Consider the following 22674-nt stretch of genomic DNA (forward strand, 5'->3'; position numbering starts at 1 on the left):
AACTACAGATATATATAGTGAGTGTAATTACATGTGTAATTACTCCCTGATGTGCTCTGGGTGAAAGAAAGATAATGTCAATTAACAAGAAGCTATGGGATGTCTTCACAATACAAGTATGTATCACTCTGTAGACACTGATAATGTAGAACTTGTAAATGACATCTAGATCCCAAGTGCAAGAAACTTCGTGTGTACACATGTAGTGTACCCATCTGCATGTCTCTTCTGCAGTGCTAAAATCCTCATGGACTTGTTATGCTTACATGTTGTGGGTACAAGAAGAAGCTTTGAATCTGTTCATCCAACAGAAGTTCCTTTTGGTTGGGGGAAGAGGTTTTGTGATTGCACTTTACACTTGGTGTTCTTTGTCCCTTTGTATGACAAAGCACAGCAGATAAATTGCAGCTGAAGTGTTAGAAGGTTTACTGGATCACATTCACAAAAACTGAATAAAACTATTAAAAAAGTAACTCATGAAACAATCTGAAGTGGAGGTGAGAAGTGTGGTTTCCACATGTATTCACAGTAAAGTGTTTCTATCCCAGTTTTGCTTGTAAAATCAGCAAACGTGCAGGGAAGCAATTGGAACTTCCAAGTAGGAATATGGGGGCTATTTGGACTGGCAGTGCAGAAACCAAACAAGTCATTGATTTTTTTGAATGGTCAAATATTAAAAATAAATCTTAACTTTTTATGTAAATGCACAGATGCAATATAAAGCCTTTGACTTCTGCAGTACAATGTACTGCAGGGTATTTTAAGATAGGCATAGAGGCCAGTCTAATTAAAGGAATGTGTTAATAAGATTCCAGATTAAAAAAAAAAAAAAAGGCTGCAAAGGGTTAATATATTTCAGTCTTTTCTATCATCCCATTTTGAATTGCTTTGTTATGTTGTGCAGTTAATATTACAACAGTAGAGCAAGCCTTAGAAATCGGTGAAGTGAACCAGCATCACAGCTCCGAGGATGGGAGGCCCTGAAGCAGCTGCTGAGCAGTCTGAGTCTTTGCAGCAGTTGCACAGGAGGGGAGAGGCAAGCAATAACAGTTATAGCTGAGTCTGGGTGTGCAGCTGCTGAATGTCACTGCACCCAATTGCAACTCATTAGCACGTATAACTCTCCAAATTCATTTTGCCATCTCCCTGCCGGCAGCAATTAGAGTGGGCTGCCATGAAGAAAGGAGAGATCTCATTTGGTCCTGGGAATGATTACTGCATTGGTCAAGGCGTTAATTGGCTGACTTTGAAGCGGTGCCACTTTAATGGACAAAGAAGGGCTGCAGTATAAAATCCTCACAGAGCCTTACAAGCCTCCTATGCTTTTCAAGAGGTGTTACGACAAGAAATGGGGCTGTAATGTCTGTAAAGCTGGACCTCATTTGTGCACATTTCACAATGGAAGTCTGTCGCCTATGTTAATTTGTCAGCTTCTTATTTTTGAGTTTCTGGGTCTTGCCTAATCAATCTGGGGAGACCATGCCTCTTTCTGCTGTGTTGTCAAGCCAGATCCATGCCTGGCTAGCTTCTGCATAACATCATGTGGGGACATAGGTCCTCCACCACTAGCAAAATCAGACCATTCGTTTGCTAGCCACTTTGCTTCTGCAGTTTGGTGTCAAAAATACGCTGCTGTTCTCTCACCACAAGGGATTCTCATCCAGGTTATGTCAGTGGCTTACTGTAATGACAGCTTCTGGATCCTCTAAGAGCTCATGTCTTTCCCAAGCAATGCCCGTCTTACCTTCCAGTCTTGGGAAGTGCTGTCCTGGCTTACTGCAAGTGCCAAAGCCTTTCAGCTTCTGCTGTAGTCAGTGGCAATTGGAGGTGCTTTTCACTTATGAAAAGGCCTTCTTCCTTGAGGTGCATGATGAACAGGTCACATAGTGATGTGACTTATGAAGATAAGTCTTCATAGTACAAGAAGAAGGATGTCGATCCTTTCACCGGTAGGATTTGCTTGCTGAGTTCAGCATGAGAACTCACTGCTACGTTCTGGTTGCAGTGCCATGTGTCACCAGTGAATGCTGGGCATTTAGTCGGTACAGTGAGCAAGGCTCATTTTGCTTAATGCTTTAAGGCAGCCATATACCAACAAATCGAAGATCAACTGAAATAAATAGCTCTGCTTTTCCCTTTTTGTTCTTTTCCTACCCTGCAATCGCCGTAGTGTCCCCAGGATGAAATGTCTGAATCTGGGCAGTCCTCAGCAGCTGCCACGCCGAGCACCACCGGAACCAAGTCCAACACTCCCACATCATCTGTGCCCTCTGCTGCTGTCACACCCCTGAACGAGAGCATCCAACCCATCAGTGAATACAATGGCACAACCAAGAGCAACAAGAGGACACGAGAAAAGCGGAACAGCCGGAACATGGAAGTGCAGGTCACACAGGAGATGAGGAACGTCAGCATAGGTATGGGAGCTGGATCATGTGTTCTTGATCAGGAAATTAATTTCCTTCGCAGTGCTTGTGTCCTTCTGTAACAGTCGAAGGCTGGGAGACTGATACGTAATCAGCTTCTATCCCAAATAGAATTAAGTGTGAGCTTTTTTCTGAGTAGCAAACTTTGTTAAAAAGTCAGTAATGTGAATGGTTTCCCAGGTATGCAGGATGGCAGTAGATATTGAGTCCATTTCCCTGCAGGTGCATTCATCCATGTCATAGAACCCCTGTCATGAATGAGAAAGCCCCATATTGGAGCTTTTGGGAAGCAGTTTCTGGGCCTCGTTAATATGCTAGTTAAAAACTTTGTTAACTTTTTTTCTCTGGATTTATTCTGAAGTATTTTATACCCAGCTGTTCATATATCATAATTGTCAGTTCGGTTAAATAATTATTTTCCCTCCCGTGTGTTTACTCCACACCCAGATGTATTTTAAAAGAATAGTTATATCCTCATCCATCTGTTTTTCTAAGCTAAATAAGCTGTTTTCTCTTTAGTCTGTTTCTCATTTGAGAAATCTTTGGAAAGTTACAGTTGCTTTTTTTCCACTCCCCAGAGCTGTAGCAGATTGAATTAATGATGTCTGGTGAGGAAAGCCATCACCTAAGGCTTTAGTTTGCTGAAAGAAAGAAAAGAATGCAAGAACACGAGAAAAGCCACTTTCAGTGCAGTTTAATATAGCAGTACCAATGTAGTGTGTGTCAGCAGCTCTCAGGCTGTATTGTGTTTAGACTTGTGGCAGCCTTCGGAAATGAGAAGTGGTGTGTTTCTTACATGTCATTAACTTAAATTCAAAAAGAACTGTAAAACTCAACGAAGACCATAAGGAAAAAAGTCTGTTTAGGAGCATGTGAATGAGCACAGGTTTCCAAGGACCATCAGAACCAGAACCTTTTCCTCTGTAATACAGAAGAAATGCCTGTGCTAACATTCAGCAGCTGATTCCTAACAAATTAAGACTATAAAACAAGATGTAACATCTTCTGTTGTAGCATTTGAATAAAAAGAGTCACAACTGAGTCCCATTCTGTATTTTTATTAGCAGCTGGGGGCTCCCAACTTCATGGATTTCAGTCTGCCAGAAACCAGCACAGTTCTCTGTAAGGGCATGTGGCTTCTGCATAGATCACTGAAATTGTTATTTCGTGTGTATCCTGGCCAAGGCAAGTCAATGGGCATTAGTGAGAGAAATTGAACGTGGATGTCTGTGGTGGCTGAGACCAGAAGTTAGAGCTGACAAGAATAAGCTATACTGTGCATGCAAGAAAAGGAGAATTGCTTGAGTAGGTCCAGTGATGATTCTGGATTTGCTTCAGTCGTAAGTTTGTCCTACAGTATTTCTCAGAGTTCAGTAATTCAAATGTACTATAAATAAGTATCCTCATTTTACATTTGCTTCTGAGGAGACTGTTTACCATCAGTAGCTCTCTTTCAATTCTGAAGGAAATGTCCATGTGAAAATTTAAGTTTTCCTGGTGAAATGATCATAGTGTGCAATCTGCTCCAGGCAGATAGTTGTGTCTTATGTGCTCTGCTGTTCAGCTGTCTCTCGTGTAATGCAGAACACATCTCTGCTGTGGAGAAACTCAGGTACTTGAATTGTGATTGCATAATTCTATGCATCTGTTATTAAAATGTCTGTTACTGATACAAATGTCTTAAAGAGGAACCTACAGAAATTATATTCCAAGGTATTTGCTGCAAAGTTTTTCAGGTTGAAAAGAGAAGTTTGTATGAGCTAGAGAACTGCTGTGTATGGATGCCTCCTTTGGCAACAGATACAGATCAAGCTTTGTCTTCAGCATGGTATTGCTTGCCAGCTAGCCCGCAGTGCCAGCCTAAATGGGGGAATGAACGCTCTTGTTGTTGTGAGCTTTGTGTATTTGGGTTCCAAGGCAGTTTGGAAAGGACAAAAATGCCACCTCTAACACATTCAGCAGACTAACATAGTATACAGATGATGTCCTTAATCCTTCAAGCATTTTGTATGTGAACAGACAGTGTGTTTTTGTTGCTTGCCTCAGCTTTTGAGCATTTTGGTTTCTAATACACATAAATTGACATGAGGGGGAAGTCCCTTATTTTCTTCCTCAAATATTGCCCTCAGGCTATAAATTATACAGAAACCAGACTGGATTTAATGCATTGTACAATGCAGTTTCTAAGTGAAATTTCACCATAGTGGATATGTAAGCTCCTTGTAGATTTGAGAAATTGTGTTGACTAATTGCTTGTATTTAAATGAGCCAGTGCCGGTTCATAGCTAGAATAATCTCTGTGAAGTGATGTGATTTTGGCTAAATATGCACTGTGACTGAAGAATTTTTACTAACAAGTTAAAAGATTATATGGAAGTTATTCTAATGGATGAAGTATTTCTGGTTGTTATGTTCTAATGAAGATCTAGGCCAGCTATGTTGGTGGCACTGTGGTATTGCAGGGAGCATGCTTATGGTCTGTCTGCCCTAAAGATATGAAGGTATCTTTCCAGCACAGGTGCATTTGTGACTCTAGGTGATCTGCTGCTGTTTCTATTTTAACAACTGTACACGGCACCATGATGTTCTCAAGCCATGGTATTTGAAGCTGCAGAAGTGGCTTTAAGGAGCAGTGTTACCATAGATCATGTGTTGTCTCACCTAGGTATGGGAAGCAGTGATGAGTGGTCCGATGTTCAGGACATCATAGACTCCACTCCTGAGCTGGATATGTGTCAAGATCCCCGCCTGGAACGCCCTGGGAACAGGTATTGTTGTGACTTTCTGCTCTTGGCCCTCTGTCTTGTTTCTGCGAGGAGTGGAGTGGATACCGTGGTTCAGAGTTCAAGATGCAGCTGTTTCAAAAAATGCATGTATCCTGGCTAATGCAAAAATGAGGGCGTGTTGGCCTTCTTTGAGTTCTCCAGGGAAGGCACATATCAGCAGGTAATCTGGAAGGATCTGTGCAGCTGGCCCAGGTCCAGGCTGCTTTGAGACAGGTTGTCTTACTGGATCAGGGAGTGCAAAGAAACGTAGCGTTTCTAAACAAAAGGTTTAAGTTAAGCATAGGGAATATGGGCTTAAGTTTTCAAGGAGAGGAAAAAGATGTGTTTGTCTAATGAGATCAGTTCTGAATGCAGTTTAAAGCCTCAAGACTTCTAATTTTGTGTGATATTCTTTAAGTGTTGGAAGAGCAGAAGCAGAGCTGCTATGCATGGGAGGACAAACAAAAACAACCCCAGTGGGCAGTGCTCATCGTAAGCAGGGTGCAGGAGTGTAGTAGGGTGCTGGTAAGAGGCTCCATCAGCACTCCCAGATAAGGAGAGGATGCATTAGGTGCAGAGAATACTCAGAAGCAGCAGACAGAGCTGAGGACAAGTACTCTATAGCGTAGCTCAGATAAGGACTGAAGACACAGGCCTGAGGTTTAAGGGACGCCTTGGACCAGCAGGATGAGAGTGTTCAGGTGTGAAGTGATCAGTCAAGGCAGTCAAGACCTCTGAGTTGGTGAACCAATATGTTGATGTGGTTCCTGCCTAGCACCTGGCACTCAGCTCCCTGAAGGCTATTAATTTTGGCTCCATGTGTATCTGTGAAACATATATTAGGCTAGAATTATTAGTCTAGATTCCTTGATCCATTTTTACCAAGGTCTAGCAATGTTGTAAGTTTTTTTTACTCTTTTTTTACTGTCTGGTGGGTAACTTGACAATATGTCAGCAAAAAGGTATGCAGAAAATAATACTCTGACAAAGCTACAGCAAGATTTCCTCACAGACCAAATGTGAACTGGATTGCATTTATTGGGCACTCTCCTCTAGTCTCTAAGAGCGTATGTGAGCAGCAGTAACAGATGCCTTTCTCAGTTAAACTTCCTTCAGAGTATGTAGGATGCGTGGGCAATTGTTAGCAGTACGACGAATCCAGGTAGCCAGAACAGTGCTATGTGAGGAAGGCAAAAGTGACTGCTATGGTTAGACCAATAATTGGTTTCAAACTGAAGAAAATATAGGAGTGGAGAGTATTGCTGCATGGGGAGCTCTTCAGGCAGTGATCTCTGATCCAGCTGGAGATACTGAAAGCTACAGATGACATGAGATAACTCTGGAGCTGCATCTTTAATAGCAGAATGCTTTTGGGAAAATGTAGTGCTTCAGAAAGTGGAGTGCTGAGGCTGAATGATGCCTTCAGGTCAGACCTTGAATGCTGGTTGCTTGTCGTCAGTTGTGCTGCATGTTAGCCTGCGTCAGCTGATTAATTCTGATGCAGTTGTGGCACCCAGCTGTATTCCTTAGTGTTCTTAGATACCTGGGTAGCTTTGTAGTTAAGAAAGCTGTTTCTTTTCTCTGTAATGTGCTGTATTACTCATGTATCAGTGACATCTGTAATCTCCAGGCTTGGTCGCAGAGACTTGATTTACCTCAGGATAAAGCCACAGAGCTTGGGATGTTATCCAGTGGTGCTGGCCTTTCTGCTAGGCTGCTGGAAAGGTTGCACAAGCTGGTTCCTCTTGTACAAGGCATGGCACACAGAAGTGTTTTTGTACTTGCTTCAGTGCTGATTGTTGGAGTAGGCACTGGCAGTCCCACAGGACACCGCACTCTCTCATGCTATGCCTTCCTGCAGTGGCTGTCTTCTCTTTGAGCCACGAGTCTGTCAAGGCATGCAAGGTGATTCTCCATAGAGAAGATGTGGAAATGTGCTTCCACATGATGTAATTAGATAACATTAACTTTGATTTACCTTTCATGAAGTACATTTTGCTGAGGTATGGAAAAGCATTTGTGTGCACAGATTCACTCAAAGAAGAAACTAAATCTTCAGGCTGACTTACTAGCTGGCAAAGAAAAAGGAAAACCACTGCTGTTTGCAGCATTTGAGTCCTTATCTGATCTTACTGCTATGAGGATTGCTGTTTAAGTTGGTGGGAGTGTAGGCATCATTGCACAGTCTTAGGTCTGTGAGTTGAAAGTTTCTATGAAATACTGAGAAGTCATAAGCTGTTAGAAAAGGAGTCAGCTAGGTGAGCTTTGAGGTTATGCACGGTAGGTACTGGTACTTGGTGTGGGGATTAAAACATGCTTTACTTACTAAATTCCCTCAGTCAGTCCATGGCAAGAGGGTGGAATCCACTCCACCTGTTTTGATTGTAATGGTCTGTGATGCTCAGTATTTCAGAGAAATTATGTTCTAGCTTAAATATTGCCAAATAACAAGAATCCTTGCCTTTCCTTCTTCCAACCACAGCCCAACCCAGGGGATTGTGAACAAAGCGTTTGGCATCAACACAGACTCTCTCTATCATGAACTTTCCACAGCAGGATCTGAGGTGATCGGGGATGTTGATGAAGGAGCAGATCTGCTAGGTAAAAACTTGTTGGAACTGTTCTGTTTTCTCTGATGCAATGACAACTCTGTTAAGCTTCTAGAAGCATTTAAATTTGCTCTTTTTTCAGAATTTGGTTGTTTGGCCTTTAAAAAATGGCATGGAATTTGGGATGCACTGTGACTGAAATATATACCTACGGCACAGTAATTCTTACCCAACAATTTAAGTTAATGGCTATGTATTTGGGCTGTCCTTATGTGTCTTTAAGTTATTTTCCTATAGAATTCTCCTACACGAGCAGTTTGAAGATTGCTTCTTCCACTCCTTCCACAAATTTTCACTCCAGTAATTCTGCACTCTAGCAGCTTCTCTTGGAATAAAGGTTTTATTGGAAGTTTGCAAGAAAACAGCTCCTTTTGTTAAGTATTTTAAAGGAACAATTTTTCTTTGTTCTCGTATGGAAACATCATAGTCTTCACTGCAGTTCTTACCTTTTTATAGTTGATCCAAGAGAGATTTGCATTTTCCTTTTAGGCTGGTTTTGAAGGAACTTTTTGTATCTGAAGTCTGATTATATTCTGTGTTCCTGATGACTTTGAAGCAGTCAGAGAAGCAGCTTTGTGTCAGGTAGCAGTCTGAGCCCTTGCCATGCTTTCTAGTGTTGGACTCTAAGCATGCAAACCTTAATTCATGGCAGAATTTAAGCTTGTTCTGAAGGCCTGCTTAATATTTTCAGGGAAATATGAATGGTATTTGAATATCCTGATAACACAAGCTACTGACAAAGTTTATAACTGTGTAGCTCACTGTCAGTTTTACTGTTTGATTTAAAAACTGTAGAAAATACGAGGACTCCTACAAGTATTCCTGTTAAGACATTGAGCAGCAAGAGATCTGATGTGAAAGTGAACATTTCTGGTGGTTACTGGCATAAGAGCTGCATTTGGATAATCTTACAAGTTTGGTTCTGGAAACAAAATTTTTACTGTATATCCAAAAAACTTTTGGATATACATAGGTTGCTCCAGAAATGATGTCTCCTATTTATTTCCACAACAGATACAAAGAACACAATAGCACTGTTTGATAGGGCAAATTCTCAGCTACAGAACATTATTTTTCCACTCAGTCACTACCATTAGTTATTCATTTTCACCAGCAGTGAACAAGAGCTGCATGGTGTGCTTGTACAAATCTGCACCAGTGGAAGTACCTGCTGTCACCACTGCTGAAATGCACCACCCACTCCTCCCTGTGCCAACACCCACTGTTTGGTCTCCATCAACGTTCACAAGTGTTGATGAATGTCATTGGGTCCTTTTTTTTTTTTTTTTCTTTTTTTTTTGCATGGAGAAGTTCAATGACACCTTTGCTTCATCTGTACTTTCATGTCAGTTACCATTCTGTCAGACTGCCTCTCTGCTGCCATCTGTCACATAGCAAAAAAATTTAATGCAATACAGGTGGGAAGGTTCAACCTCTGATGCATTACCACCAACATTCGCCTCTGACATCATGTGTCAATGTAATAAAATAGGAGACATTACTTTTGGAGCAGCCCTCATATATCTAGAACGTGATCAGCTGAGTCATGTCGCAGAATTGCAGCAGCTTCTCTTTACGAGAATTAAATTAGGGGAATACTTGTATTACCTTTGAATGAGTCTGGTATCAGGAACCTCTGAAGGAGTATGTTTCTGCAGAGGGGACAGATTTTAGCCTATTCACTGAAGATTTAACCATGAAGAAGTGGACTGAAGGCTGTAGAGTAGGTCAGTACATAGTTTCTTGCTCTATCTAAGACATAATCTCTGAAATTGATACTGTTGTGGGCAACTGTGTGACTGGAATGTGAAAGAGATCTAGACTGTGATCACAACTCTTGCAATAGCTGTTTGGTATAGATGTTTTTTTAGGAACATGATGCTAGCTCTGCAGCATGCAGTGTAACTCTTGTGCATGGAGTGATGACCATTGCCAGAAGTCTTTAAGACATTTATTGTTTGACACCATGGTGGAAGAAAAAGTCTACAGAAGAGTAGAGATGAACTTTTGCAGCCTGTGATTGGAGCCAATATGTGCAGATACTGAAAATATCAGAATTAAAAAGAAAAGGCAAGAATTCTAGGTTTGAGAGTGACCTGTATGTTAGCAGTCATTGCAAAAGGGCTTGATCTCCTGCTCCTAGCGAAGTTGGCAGGAGCAACAACACGTGGCTATTAAAGATGTGGGATGAATTTTGTTCAGTCAGCCCCCATGCATTATTGGGAGCTCTCTTTGTGACAGGCTCAAAGAATTAAAAGCAGTCAGAATCTTGCTATCTAGCATGTGTTTTATCTTGATCCTTAGGTGCTTCCTTGTCTAGAAGAGCATATGATGTAATACATGGCTTTCTTCCTCTAAATCACATATATCTTCTGTGCCACTTGTTGCTTTTTATCTCTCTTGAAATGGCTGTGGCAGCAGGAAGTGTGAGCATCAGAATCGTTCAGGAAATGAAAGACTTGCTGTATGAACTGCTCGGGAAGACCCATTTCCCACTTCTGGAAGCCTGTCTTCTCTGAATCCACTCCCCAGAACCCAATAGTCTCACCCAGTGACCAGTGAGAAATATGGACTTGTTTTCGAAGCGTACAAGTGTTTAGTTGCCCAGTTTAGACCTTGCAAGTTACATCACCACAGTTCCAGTTAGTCAAAGGTGTTCACCTTTTCCAGTAATCACACAGCCCAGACATCTGTAGACATCTTGAGTTATCTGTTATTTGGCAGTTACCTCTTCTAAGAAAATTATACAGAGACTTTGAACGTAAGTACGGCTCGTGAAGATTGATTTCCTTTCCACCTAAAGCCAAAACTATCAATACGTACATACCAAGTTTTTAAATTTAAGCATAAGGTTATTTCCTTGGGAGGAAATTCTTTACTCAAGGGCTGGTGAGGGTCTGGCACTGCCCATGGCCCTGGCATGGGGCTGTGAGAACCTGGTCTGGTGGGAGATGTCCCTGCCTGTGGCAGGAAGGTTGGAACGAGATGGTCTTCAAGATTCCTTCTAACCCAAACCATTCTATGATTCTATGATACATAGAGATAGCTTGTCCTTATACACAGGGATGCCCAAATACACAGGGAAAAAAGGGAGATTGCTTAATCCTTCAATTTGTTTTTGCTTAGGAAATAAAAATCTCTACTCCCCTCTTTGTTAAGCACAGAAAACATCTCCAGCTTACACTGCTGTTGTTAGGTTTCTGGTATTTTGTATCTGTTAGTTTTCCTTTGAACGGTGCACGCATTTCAAGCCTTACTGAAGTTGACATTCTTTTTTCTGTTCTTCATTTTTGAAGTATTCTGGACAAAATATGAAAGTGTGAAACACCTAAAATACATTTTAATCAGAGCATTTGAGAGGTTTGTCTGAGTAGCTTAACTATCCATGCATGAATTAAATGCTTAATGGAAAAGATGTGCACATTTTCTTCCCCCGTCCTAGAGATGTGTATACAGTGTACTATGTGTATACAATACCCTCTACAGTGTCAAAGGGAGTAGTATTAAAGTTATGTCAGTCTGTATGTTTTTAGTCCTGAATGGCTCCTCTTTTTACCAGTTCTTTAGGAATGAAGTAGAAGGATGAATCTGCTAATGGTGAAGAATTCTAAAACTCTTCAGAAAGAATTTCTCTTTGTAGTTTGTGTTCTCAGCTCACTTACAGAAGAGAAGTACATTAAACCTTGGTTATCATCTTCTCGGCAGAGATGCTGTGACATGCAATTTGCCAGTTTTTCTGCACTCTTCTCTGGGATAATTTTCTGATTTGAGAAGAGCAAGAAAAACTTGCAGATGACGACATGGTGGGCTAGCAGAATAGGAAGGCTTCTTCCAGTTCCTTTTGAGATCTGGATTGTGATTAAATTGGCTAGCTCAGTGAGTTTCATGACAGAATTGTCAATCAAATTGATTCTTCTGTTGAGTTCTGGCTGCCAGCTCTGTCTTCTTGAAAGTGTTCTTTAATGTGAACATGTGTTGCCAGGATTGTTTAAAGGAAGGAAGGCAAAGAGAGATCTGAGAGCTCATGCTTCTCTGACTGAGAAATGAGATTCAAACTTCTTTTTCTTTGCTTTGAACTATAGAAAGCACTAAGAATGTCTGAAGAATAGATCTCTGAAGAGATCTAAAGAATAGTACTGCCAACATTGGCACAAGAAAATTGGCACTCTTCATTGCAATTTTGAAATATAAAATCTACTTTTCCCCCTTGTTCTAATACTGCTCTACACAAATCATCATAGAATCATAGAATGGCTTGGGATAGAAGGGACTTTAAAGATTATCAGGCTCCAACCCCCATGCCATGGGTAGGGTTGCCACCCATCAGATCAGGCTGCCCAGGGCCCATCCAACCTGGCCTTGAATACCTCCGGGGATGGGGCATCCACAGCCTCTCTGGGCAGCTGTGCCATTGCCTCACCACTCTCTAAATAATTTTTTTCCTAAAATCTAACCTAAAATCTCCCCTCTTTTCGTTCAAAATTATTCCCCCCCTCCCTGTTTTGACACTATCAGAGTTTGTAAAAAGCCATTTCCCTCCTGTTTATAAGCTCCGTTCACATTCAGGAAGGTTATAATGAGGTGTCCTCAGAGCTTTCTCTTCTCCAAGCTAAACAAGCCCAACTCCCTCAGTCTTTTTTCACAGCAGAGCTTCTCCAATCTCCAAGCATTTTTTCTGGCCTCCCCTGGCCCCGCTGCAACAGCTCCCCCCCTTGCTATGCCAGGCCCCAGGCCTGGACGCAGCACTGCAACTGGGGGCTCCGAGGGCAGAGCAGAGGGGGACAATCCCCTCGCTGCCCACTGCCCCCCTCTGCTGCTGCAGCCCAGGATGCAGTCGGCCTTTGGGGCTGTGAGCGCACGCTGCTGCCTCACGTCCAGCTCTTCGTCCACCAGAACCCCCGCGTCCCTCTGCACAGGGCTGCTCTCCGTGGGTTCTTTTCTCTGCTCTTATCTGGAATTGCCCCAACCCAAGTGCAACACTCCTAGATTCTCATGGCCCCACTTTTCAAGCCTGTCCAGATTCCTCTGAATGACGTCCCTTCCTTCTGTTGTGTCAGCTGTGCTGCTCTGCTTGCTGAGGATGCACTTGATCCCATTATCTATGTCACTGATAATGCTGTGAAAGAGTACCCACAATAGGCCTCTGAGGGACACTATTTGTCATCTGCCTGCACCTGGACATAGAGCTGTTGACAGCAACCCTCTGGCTGCGACCATCCAACCAATTCTTTATCCGCTGGATGGTCCAGCTTTCAAATTCATAGCTCTCCAAGTTGGAGATACGATTTGGTGTACTGGGGCCATGTAAAAATCCTTACACAGGTCCAGGTAGATGACATTAGTTTGTGTAGGATTCTGGAGAAATATGTGGAATGAGAACATTTTCTAGTGTAACTGTTGTAATTCCCTTCTTTCTCACTACAGCCTTTGGAATATTCTCACCATCTAGTTGGCTGCTTTCCTGCCTGTTTACTTATTAATTACATTTCTTACCAGCTGCTCATGGGTAGTTCCCCCTTTCTCTCATATCCCCTTTCCCGATATTCATTATCCCAGTACTCCGGACACGGGGGAGGACTAACAGTTGGGTTATGGGCACTAAGAAGTCCTTTCTTTTAGAGTTAGGGTGCCCACCTGTGTTTGCTATATGTAACCGGTGTTTTATGGTGCAGACAGCAGGTTTTACATTAGTGGTAAGTTCATGCATACAAATACTGTTTTTCTATACAGAAATTGAAATGAAATTATCAAACTGAGTCCTGGCACTGCTGTAGGGAAAAAGATGTTGTAAAATGCAACTGTCTTTTGCATTCTGGGGGTAGCTGAAGCATGTGGTTGCAGTTATAACATGGGTTACCTCCCCTTGATTTCTTTTGTCCTGTATGTGGAGTCGTGCCTCCTACAGTCATGGCAGTTCCCGTCCTTACTATTTCATGCCTTTTGACATTGAAATGGCTGAATCATTGTTAATTTATTTTTTTTAAAACAAAATTTTAATTTGGTTGGTTTCAGTCACTGATCGATCCTTTTTTCACTTCCTTTTTTCCCTTGTCTCTCTGTGCTTCGCTGGACATGGCCCATAGGGGAGTTCTCAGGTGTGTATCTCTTCTCTGCTCAGTTTCCTTTCTTGTTTGTTTTTACCTCGTTGAGACTGAATGACATGGTATACACGTGTGATACTCCCCTGCTGTTGTCCAATCACGGTTGGCTTTGCTGACTTTCTCCCACCTTTGCCTTGCTTGGTTCCTTGCACTGGCGGGTTCCTGGGCAGTAGGACATCCCTGCTTTGTGTTCATGTGTCTGCTGCTTTTTGATCCAGTTTTTGTGTAGCTTTCTGCAGGTTTGCTCCCTTATATTGCACTGGTCCGTCTCTCAAGGTCTCGAGAAAACCACACTGCACCTTTCCTTTGCTTTGGGGTGCAAAGTGCCTTTTTTTTAGGGCAAGTGCTGTGCTCTGATCAGAGCTCAGCTGAGCACAGAATTAAGTTAGTTTATCACTTTCCTTCAAGTGAACAAGGCTTTGAGGAGTCCCTCTGCTCACATGGTGCCCACTATGAGTTTCTTAATGCATACAGACCCTCTTCTGCCACAGTTGCGGTGGAAATAAAGACTTTCTTCTGGGGAAGAGAGTGGCAGAGCCACAGGCTATTTTAAAGTTTTGTCTTTTTGATAGGAGTTTGAAGTGCTACCTCTGTTGCCTTTCATGCCATACAAAGGTCAGCAGGCCCTAAATTGCAGAATTTCCACCTTTCTATTAAATGCACTTGGGTGCTGATAAAAAATCAGATGAGATCAAGGCAATCTCTCTTGATTTCAGTGCAAACTGAATGAAGTTCAACCTGTAATAAGGGTAGGTGACTTGGGTTGATACGGTACAAAATCTGTAGCGTAATACTGTGCAGTGATGAGCTCTGTCACATTCCTCTACACAGCACCTCCTGATGCTGGGTCTGTAAGGTTACAAAAGGAGCGATGGCGTCATCCTTTCTCTTAGTTCAGATTGTTTGTACTGTTACTGTAAGCCACTTTTTCATTTTTTTTTTTTTTCTCAGAAACTCTCCCACTGAAGTGGCACTGGAATTTATCTCAGTAGTAAAGTGGGTTTGGGTCTGTGCAAAAAGGCCAGATAACAGCTTTGATATGCCACCCCTTTTGTTTTTTCTCCTGCCCCTGTCCTTTTTTCACCCTATTCATTACGTCTGTTGAATTGCCGTTGTGGTGGGGTTGGAAAGCACAAAGATACTCAGTCCAGGGTAAATGATGAAGATGGAAGAAAAAAATGAGTTCATCTTGAACTTGTCCTGAACTTTCAGGCATAAATCTCCATCAGGCCAGGCTGCAGCTAAACAAGATGTATGTTAGTTTATGCTGAGCATCACATATACTGGCACCACACACGTTTGCACATGCTGATCAGCTGCTCTGTTTGCTATTTACAGATTGGTACTTAATGGCTGCTTTTTTCTCTTCCTTTTTTCCCCTTTGCCCCCCTATCTTTCTGTTCCCTTTCTCGTATGGGATGGTCCTCATAGTACGGGATGATTTCTTTGGTAAGGCGAAGGCCTTTTTTCTTTTTTTTTCTTTTTTTCTTTTTTTTCCTCTTTTAACCATGCATTTTTTATTTTAGAATTTCTTTCATCCACTCAACATCTCCCCCATATGTCTTGCATTACCTTGGTTTGTGGGGTTCTTTTTTGTTGTTTGTTTTTTTTTGTGTGATGGTCACCTCTCCAAGAAGCAGGATGCAGCTGGTCCATAGTTGTGATCTGGGAATTTTCTTCTTTCCCTTGATATAGTTGATTATCCACTTTGATGCTTCACACTATTTGCCTGGCTATAGGAGGTGCACAGTGATGAATGGCTCCCTCCTTTGTTCCACACCACAAAGAGTAAAGAATTCTCCTTTTAGTCACTCCACAGTGCCTTTTTTTCTTTCTCATGAGTGGGGCTTTGTCATTACAGCTTGCACGAGATTATCTCATAGTGTCTCACTCTATGGCTGTAGGATGGCTTCATCCATTTCTTCATTGAAAGATCAGTCCCTCAGAGCTCCCACCGGTTAAAGCATCGGGCTGGGACTGGGCCACACACTAATTAGGCAGTTCTGGGGTAACAGCTGACCCTCTGCACCGCAGTTCCTTTCTCTCCCAGAGGCAGACTCACAAGTGTTATCTTGCTCATAGATGAGAAGGCAAACTGTTATTAACCATCCCACCAACAACAGAAAAACCAAGCCATGAGGATGACGATGTCCCTCAGCACTCACAGGATCCCTGTGCCATTTTAATGTCTTACTAGTTAAATACGTATTTGATCTTTTGTAGAATCATTCAAAAGGAACAAGAGAAGTATTTAATAAACTGATGTCTGTATTGTATTGTATGACCTCTGGATTTTAGGAACAACGTATATGCCATGGAAGAAAAGGGTATTAGCTAATCCACCTTACCAAGCCAAAAGTACACTTCAGTTTTCACATTTTTGTTTGCAGTATTCCTTGACACACAAAGAATACATTGCCTGAAACATCAAAGTGATTAATTATCTTTCTACTGATTTAAAAAAACAAACAAAAACAAAAACAAACAAAGAAAAACTTGAAAATGCTGCTTCTTATTCCTTCCTGCTGGGAATCTGCTTTTGCCATCATAACTTCATGCCATCTAACTGTGGGAAGAGGATTTATTTTGTTGGAGTGTCGTGATGTGTGCTCACTTCTTGTATGCCGTCATGTTTCTCTAACTTCCATTAACTTAAAGTTTATTTTGTTTTTATTTTATTGTGAATATTAATCAGCAAATAACAACTGTGGAAAATGTTGATGCCTTTGCTGTAAAGGGATAGGTAGTTCGAGGGCAGGACGAGGAGCACTTCAGCACAAACACTGATGATTGTGATGCCTTTTTGTTCCCTGGGGCCTGTGTTGAGAAACTAGCTGCAACACTCAGCACTGTCCCTTAAAAAAACAGTACCCTCTGTATCTATTTGTAAAATAGAAGCAGATCCTGGGATCCAGCAAGTTCCTGGCGTTCTTCTCCTTTGCGTTTAGTCCCTAAATTCCTTTCGGTTCATTTTTACTAAATTCAATCTCTACACTTTGCATGCACTCTGAAAGATTTGGAGCTACCTGACCTGTGTGCTGCAGCCCTCGTGTGTTCTTACCCAAAGTGCAGTATGTCTGATCTAGGTGCTTTTTTGGGAGTGATCCTTAAGTCATGGGCCTGAGACTTCAAACTGTAAACCCCTGTGAAAGAAAATTGTTCAAGGTAAATAGTAGAGCATTGGACAATCTGAAGTCCTTTTAATACTGCCACGGTGGGAGGTTGGTAATAGGAAGCCTTTCAAGTGGATGAATCTGGCTGTAGGGAAGCCTAACAAAATGATTTCTCTTCCTCAAGCATGAGTCAGTCAGTGCCACGCAAGCTCCATACCCTAAGGAGAACAGATGAAAACTGCTTGACTTTTTTTGTTTTTTCAGGAATGGGCAAAGAAGTGGGCAATCTGCTGTTGGAGAACTCACAGCTACTGGAGACCAAGTAAGAAACTGTTGTGTGCTCTGAACCGCCTGCCTGGTTATATCATTGAGATGCCATCACAAATAAGGTTGTGGCTAGAACTCCAGCCTCACTGTGGCTTGTTGGTGTATCTGGCAGGCTCTCTTGAGTACTTGTTGTGCTTTGAAATGTAGAAGAGAAACTCCTCTCCTGAGCAGTTTTCCTAATGGGCTCTGATCCCACCTGAAATCAGTGGTAGGCTTTTCTTTCATTAACTTCAGCAGGAGTCTGGGTGGGTCTGTGTCACTTTGAAGTTTTTATTTGCAAGATTTACTAAATGAAAATAAACTTGTATTACTGTTGAGAAGAATTTTCAAAGATTTAATAGTTGATAAAGAAACGCGAGGCAATGTAATTTGCTTATCCTTTGGGAAAGGCTGGCAAGCTAGATACTAAGGAATGGCTAAGCAGCCATAAAGAGGAAGGAGAAGTAATCCTAAGGGTGGTAACTGTAGAAGTTAGGATGGGAAGCTGCTCATTTTAAAGATTTTGAGATACTTCAGAAGTGGTTGGGAATGCTGAAGTATGTCACCATCATCTCCAGCTATCAACAACTACAAATAACGTAGGTTCTGAAAGGTATGTTTCAGCACTTAATCCTCTTTAAATAGATTTCAATTTCGTGCAGCTGTTAAGTTGCCCTGTATGTGCTTTCTGCATCTTTTATGAAGCACCTGAGGTTGTTCTGTCAGTCAGAAAGCAGAACTGGACGGATGTCATCCTGACCAGTTACGTTCTTCTGCAAGATGTGCTTTTTCATGACTTATAGTCTGAACTTATTTCAGTATGCTCATTTCAGGTTTCCTTGTGATGCCTGTGAGTTTAGTTTCAGGTTTCTCTTATGGACAGCTTATGGCATTTTTGCTTATTGTCCCTTTCGCACCTTTAAGAAATGCTTTGAACGTTGTGAAGAATGATTTGATTGCCAAGGTGGACCAATTGTCTGGAGAACAAGAAGTACTGAAAGGAGAGCTTGAGGCAACAAAGCAAGCCAAAACCAAAATGGAAACGAGAGTGAAGGAGCTGGAGGAAGAGCTGAAAAGGTGAGTGGTTCCCATGCTGTGTCAGGGATCTGGGAGAACCTGAGTGATGAACTCACAGCCTCTGTGAGAGGACCTGAGAGTGAAACTTGTGCCAGTCAGCTTTTCTGCATTTCATTCATGGGCATTAGTGTTAGAATTCAGAGGTAGCTTACAGAGCACTTCAAGGCTGATAGTATGTGGCTGAGATATTCCTGGTGTTCTTAGATTGCTTTTCTTAGTTTGAAATGAATTTTTGAACCTTAGAAAATCTACAGAATTTTCCCCTCCAATATTAGGGGTCCATCACAGTGGTTGCAAATCTAGGCTTCCCAGAGTGAAGTTGTCAGCATTTCAGTTTGTAATTTAAAACAAACAAACAACAAAGGAATTTCTGAACCAGTAGTTTTGAAGAAAACTGTCAGGAACTTGATCCTGTTGGAGGCCAAGATTGTGCTGAGAGGCATGAATGCCCATTCATTTAATGAAAGAACGAGTGCAGATTCTCACAAACAGTGTTTAAATGTCAGTATTGTTAATTGTCTCATTGTTCACATTAAGAATAAGAAGAGGGAAAGGAGATTCTAGAGCTCTGCACAGAGGTGGCATTTGGACAGATTCCATTTCTTATTTTTGCACTCAAACTAGAGAAACCTAAACCTGAATGCCTACAAAGCCTGGGAAGTTTTCACTTCCATAAAGCTACAGATGCCCCATTGATCTCCAGGCTACATAACTGCATTTTAACTAGTTGTACCAGCTGCACTGTGACACTCAGATTCAGAGGACAGTGTTTATTTTGCATCTTGAATCTGGAAAGTTGCCTCTGTTCTTTTTAAATTCTTGAGCACAGAGTGACAACAGCACAGTCTGGTTTCTTCAGTGTTCAGAATGTCTGAAGTGAAGGTGATCTCACCAGCAGTGGAAATAGATCTGATTTTTTGAAAATGCCTTTTTGAGTCTCCTGATGTGTTATGTAATACATAAAATACGCTGTGCAGCATGGATGCGGACTTTTAACTGTCCACTGTGCTTTACTAGGAAATAAGGATGGCTTTTTTTTTTTCCTTGCTAATAGAAGTGCATGTGATTCAAATGGGACTGACCCTCATTATGAGGCTTAAGTAAATTAAAAGTATTCAGATAAATACTTTAAATTTGTATTTATTTATACTTGGGATTCATTTCTTTGCTGTGATGGCAAACTGCCCTTCATATTGGAGGCTTTTTTACTACACTGGAAAGAGAAGCAGCCCAGAAGAACTTAAACCAACATTAATTGCTGGTAACAGCTCACTTTTTATGTTGTTAAGATCTCAACAAACATTTGAGTATAAAATATGGCTTTGAAACAGGTCTGTCCCAGTGGTCCATATTTTGGAGCCTGGTGCTTAAATCACGTTTTCCAAAGAGAGGGGATGATGTCAGTGAAGCTGTTCTCAGAAACGTTGCAAGAGTGAGGAAAAATAGCTTAGAAGCACCTTGTAATTTGTTAGTGTTACTCGCAGTTGCAAAACAGTTTCTTTCTGATGCAGTCAGCTCACCAGGTGCAGTCACAGTATCACTTGCTGGTTCGATGCATTTCTTCCTGTTTCCTAGAGTGAAATCTGAAGCGATTGTTGCCCGTCGAGAGCCCAAAGAAGAGGTGGAGGATGTAAGCAGCTATCTCTGTACAGAATTGGTATATTACATTACTAAAATGCCTGCGGGGAAAGGGGGTTTATATGCTCATACTGTAATAATTGATGTAAGGTTCTTGAGATGCACACTGATCTGTCTTTCGTAGAGTCACCAAGGTTGGAAAAGACCTCCAAGATCATCCAGTCCAACCGCCCACCTACCACTAATATTTCTCCCTAAACCATGTCCCTTACTGCGATATCTAAATGTTTCTAGAATGTTTCTTTGTTAAGGATGAGAGCAGATCTGCTGAATTGCAAGTTGTTGTCATGTAATTACCTTTGCATATAACTTGCAAACTATAGTTTGGCAAAGAGCAGCAGCTGACAGAGTGACAACGCAGTGCACAGTGTGGTTTTAAAACGCTGGTGTTAGAGCTGTGCCCAACTCAGTACCTTTCCATTTTACCTGCTTTTCCTCAGTTTTGAATGCCAGACAGCCTAGTGTGTGGTGAGCTTTCTCACAGGATCTAGTGATGGTCAGGCTTCCCCAGAAGAGTTAATCTCGTGTTGGCAGTGAAGCTGTAAACCATGAGGACTTTGTGCAGTGAAACTCAGGTTTTACAGCCAGCTTTTCAGCAGAAACTACCTTCTTTTCATAGTTCTGTAAGCTCCAATCTTACAGTGTTATTTTTTGTCCTGTTTACTTTTACATAAGCCTGTACTTGTTACAGAGTACAGGCAGAGAAGGCTCGGTGCTCTCTTCCTGTTTTGGCTGAGTTTGAGGCTTTGCAGCAGAGTGCACTGTAGTCAAAAATAAAGCAAACCAGAGAGTAAGAGAGTTTCCTCTGTAAATGTCTCCTCTGCTAGGGTAGGAGATCAGAACCATGGAACTGTGTAATGGCTTTGGTTGGAAGGCATGTTAAAGATCATCTAGTTCCAACCTCCCTGTGCTTGCCAACCACTAAATCAGGCTGTAGGTCAGGTTGCCCAGGGCCCTGTGCAACTTCACCTTAAAGATAAATTGGATACATTTCTTTTTAATATAACTCTGTTCTTCATTATAAAAAGTATAGAACTAAGTTCAGTTCTAGCCTAATTCTCCTGATTCAACTGAGGTAAAATTACTCTGGTTAGAATGTAGGTAGATAGGAAAATTTTCAGGTTGTGCTTGTGAAGTGCTGCAGCCATGTTTGCTTTCTTTGGGAAGCCAGATTTTGTCACCAGGAAGGAGAAAGTCGTTCTTTAGTTTCATGTGCCCTCTGCCTTTATCAGTGCATGCTAACAGAATGCCTTCTGCCTAGCCCTCCAGAGGGGAGAGATAACATTATCTTCTGCTCTCTGCTGCTTGTTGCTGAGTTTGCTACTGAATGTTTTTCACTAAAACTTTGGTTTCCAAACTTTATGGACCAATGGACTGCTGTCAGTTCTCAAAAGCTCTTGCAGATTACCAAAGCGCCTTCATGGCAATGTTCCCTGGGTAAGGTCTTCAATTTGGTGGTGATTCTAGTTCTGTTTTCCCTGGGTTTTCAGAACCCAGATGTCCATGGGCCATAGTTTGGAAATCATTTGTCTGGAGTTAGTGCCTCATTCGGGAAAGGTGTGGGATGGGGAGGGGTGTAATCAAGCAGAAAAGGAAGAGCACTAACCGGTATGTCTTTCTGTCTCCTGACTTGCCCTGTACTAACATCAATCCCCTTCCATCTTTTGTTGGCTGAAGCAGTGCTCCTCCCCTCTGCAGGACAACATTCCCATAGCTCAGCGCCGGCGCTTCACCCGTGTAGAAATGGCCCGGGTTCTGATGGAGCGCAATCAATACAAAGAGAGGTTGATGGAGCTCCAGGAGGCTGTCAGGTGGACTGAAATGATCAGGTGAGGATGGATGTTGGTGCAACATCCCTTCAGGACAGAGCCTGCTCACGCTGCACCTTTTGCTTTTAGCCTTAATGCCCTTAATAAGATACGGAAGATGTGCTGAATGTTTTCCAAACTAGATTCTTCTCATAACCTAATACTTTCTCTCTTATTGCTGATCCTGGGCTGCAAATCAAGAGTTACTGTTATTATTTGGAGACACTGGGCAGCTGTTTGTCTTGATAGTTTCTTGTGCTACTTAAGCTCAGAAAAGCTGTCAGGAAAAGGTTTGCTTCTAATTAGTTCCTTTGGCGGTGGCTTTCAAGGACTGTAATGCTGGGGTTTGGGTTAGGATTAGAGTTTATAATTACCAGACTGATACTGTGGCAGTGATACTGTGAAAGGGAGTTGATAAAGCACCGATCTGAGAACATTTATTTGCACTTCATGTTAACATTGAAATATAAAGCAATTGGATATCCCTTCATTAAAATGACTGTGTGTCATTTGCTCTGTGTTAAAATGAATTCTGAGTTGTGACATGGCTTCCTTGGTGCAAATTGCCTGCTGATTGGTTGAATTTTAGGTTGTTTGGCAGAAATTTTGATAAAAGATTCTGAAATTAAAATGACTCTTTTGTATTTGTTCTTAGAGCTTCCCGTGAGCACCCGTCCGTCCAGGAGAAGAAGAAGTCCACCATTTGGCAGTTGTAAGTTCTTTGGTGAACTATGTGAGATGAAGAAAAGGGGAAATGTTGCCATTACTACTTCTACAGCAGCTTAGTAGACTCCTGCTCTCATATTAATGAGAAGTCAGTTGAAACTCGTG

General features: G+C 41.9%; 1 protein-coding gene across 22 annotated transcripts in view; it reads left to right on the top strand.

Annotated features, from left to right (window-relative positions):
- Nucleotides 1–22674, top strand: part of MAPK8IP3 (mitogen-activated protein kinase 8 interacting protein 3) — a 73613-nt gene that overhangs the window by 30528 nt on the left and 20411 nt on the right. For 6 of the 22 annotated variants that reach the window (XM_042864821.1, XM_042864825.1, XM_042864831.1 and 3 more), the window contains 10 exons: nt 2171–2417; nt 5092–5194; nt 7674–7792; nt 13884–13895; nt 15333–15350; nt 17279–17336; nt 18245–18397; nt 19973–20054; nt 21734–21864; nt 22499–22555. In XM_042864821.1, coding sequence (XP_042720755.1) covers nt 2171–2417; nt 5092–5194; nt 7674–7792; nt 13884–13895; nt 15333–15350; nt 17279–17336; nt 18245–18397; nt 19973–20054; nt 21734–21864; nt 22499–22555 — 980 coding nt within the window. Of the gene's footprint in view, nt 1–2170; nt 2418–5091; nt 5195–7673; nt 7793–13883; nt 13896–15332; nt 15351–17278; nt 17337–18244; nt 18398–19972; nt 20055–21712; nt 21865–22498; nt 22556–22674 lie in introns of all 22 variants that reach the window. The other 16 variants (XM_042864819.1, XM_042864827.1, XM_042864829.1 and 13 more) reach the window with 9 other exon arrangements.

Source organism: Lagopus leucura, unplaced genomic scaffold (genome assembly GCF_019238085.1).
Source record: "Lagopus leucura isolate 7727_CA_CO unplaced genomic scaffold, USGS_WTPT01 Super-Scaffold_760, whole genome shotgun sequence".
Taxonomy (NCBI): domain Eukaryota; kingdom Metazoa; phylum Chordata; class Aves; order Galliformes; family Phasianidae; genus Lagopus; species Lagopus leucura.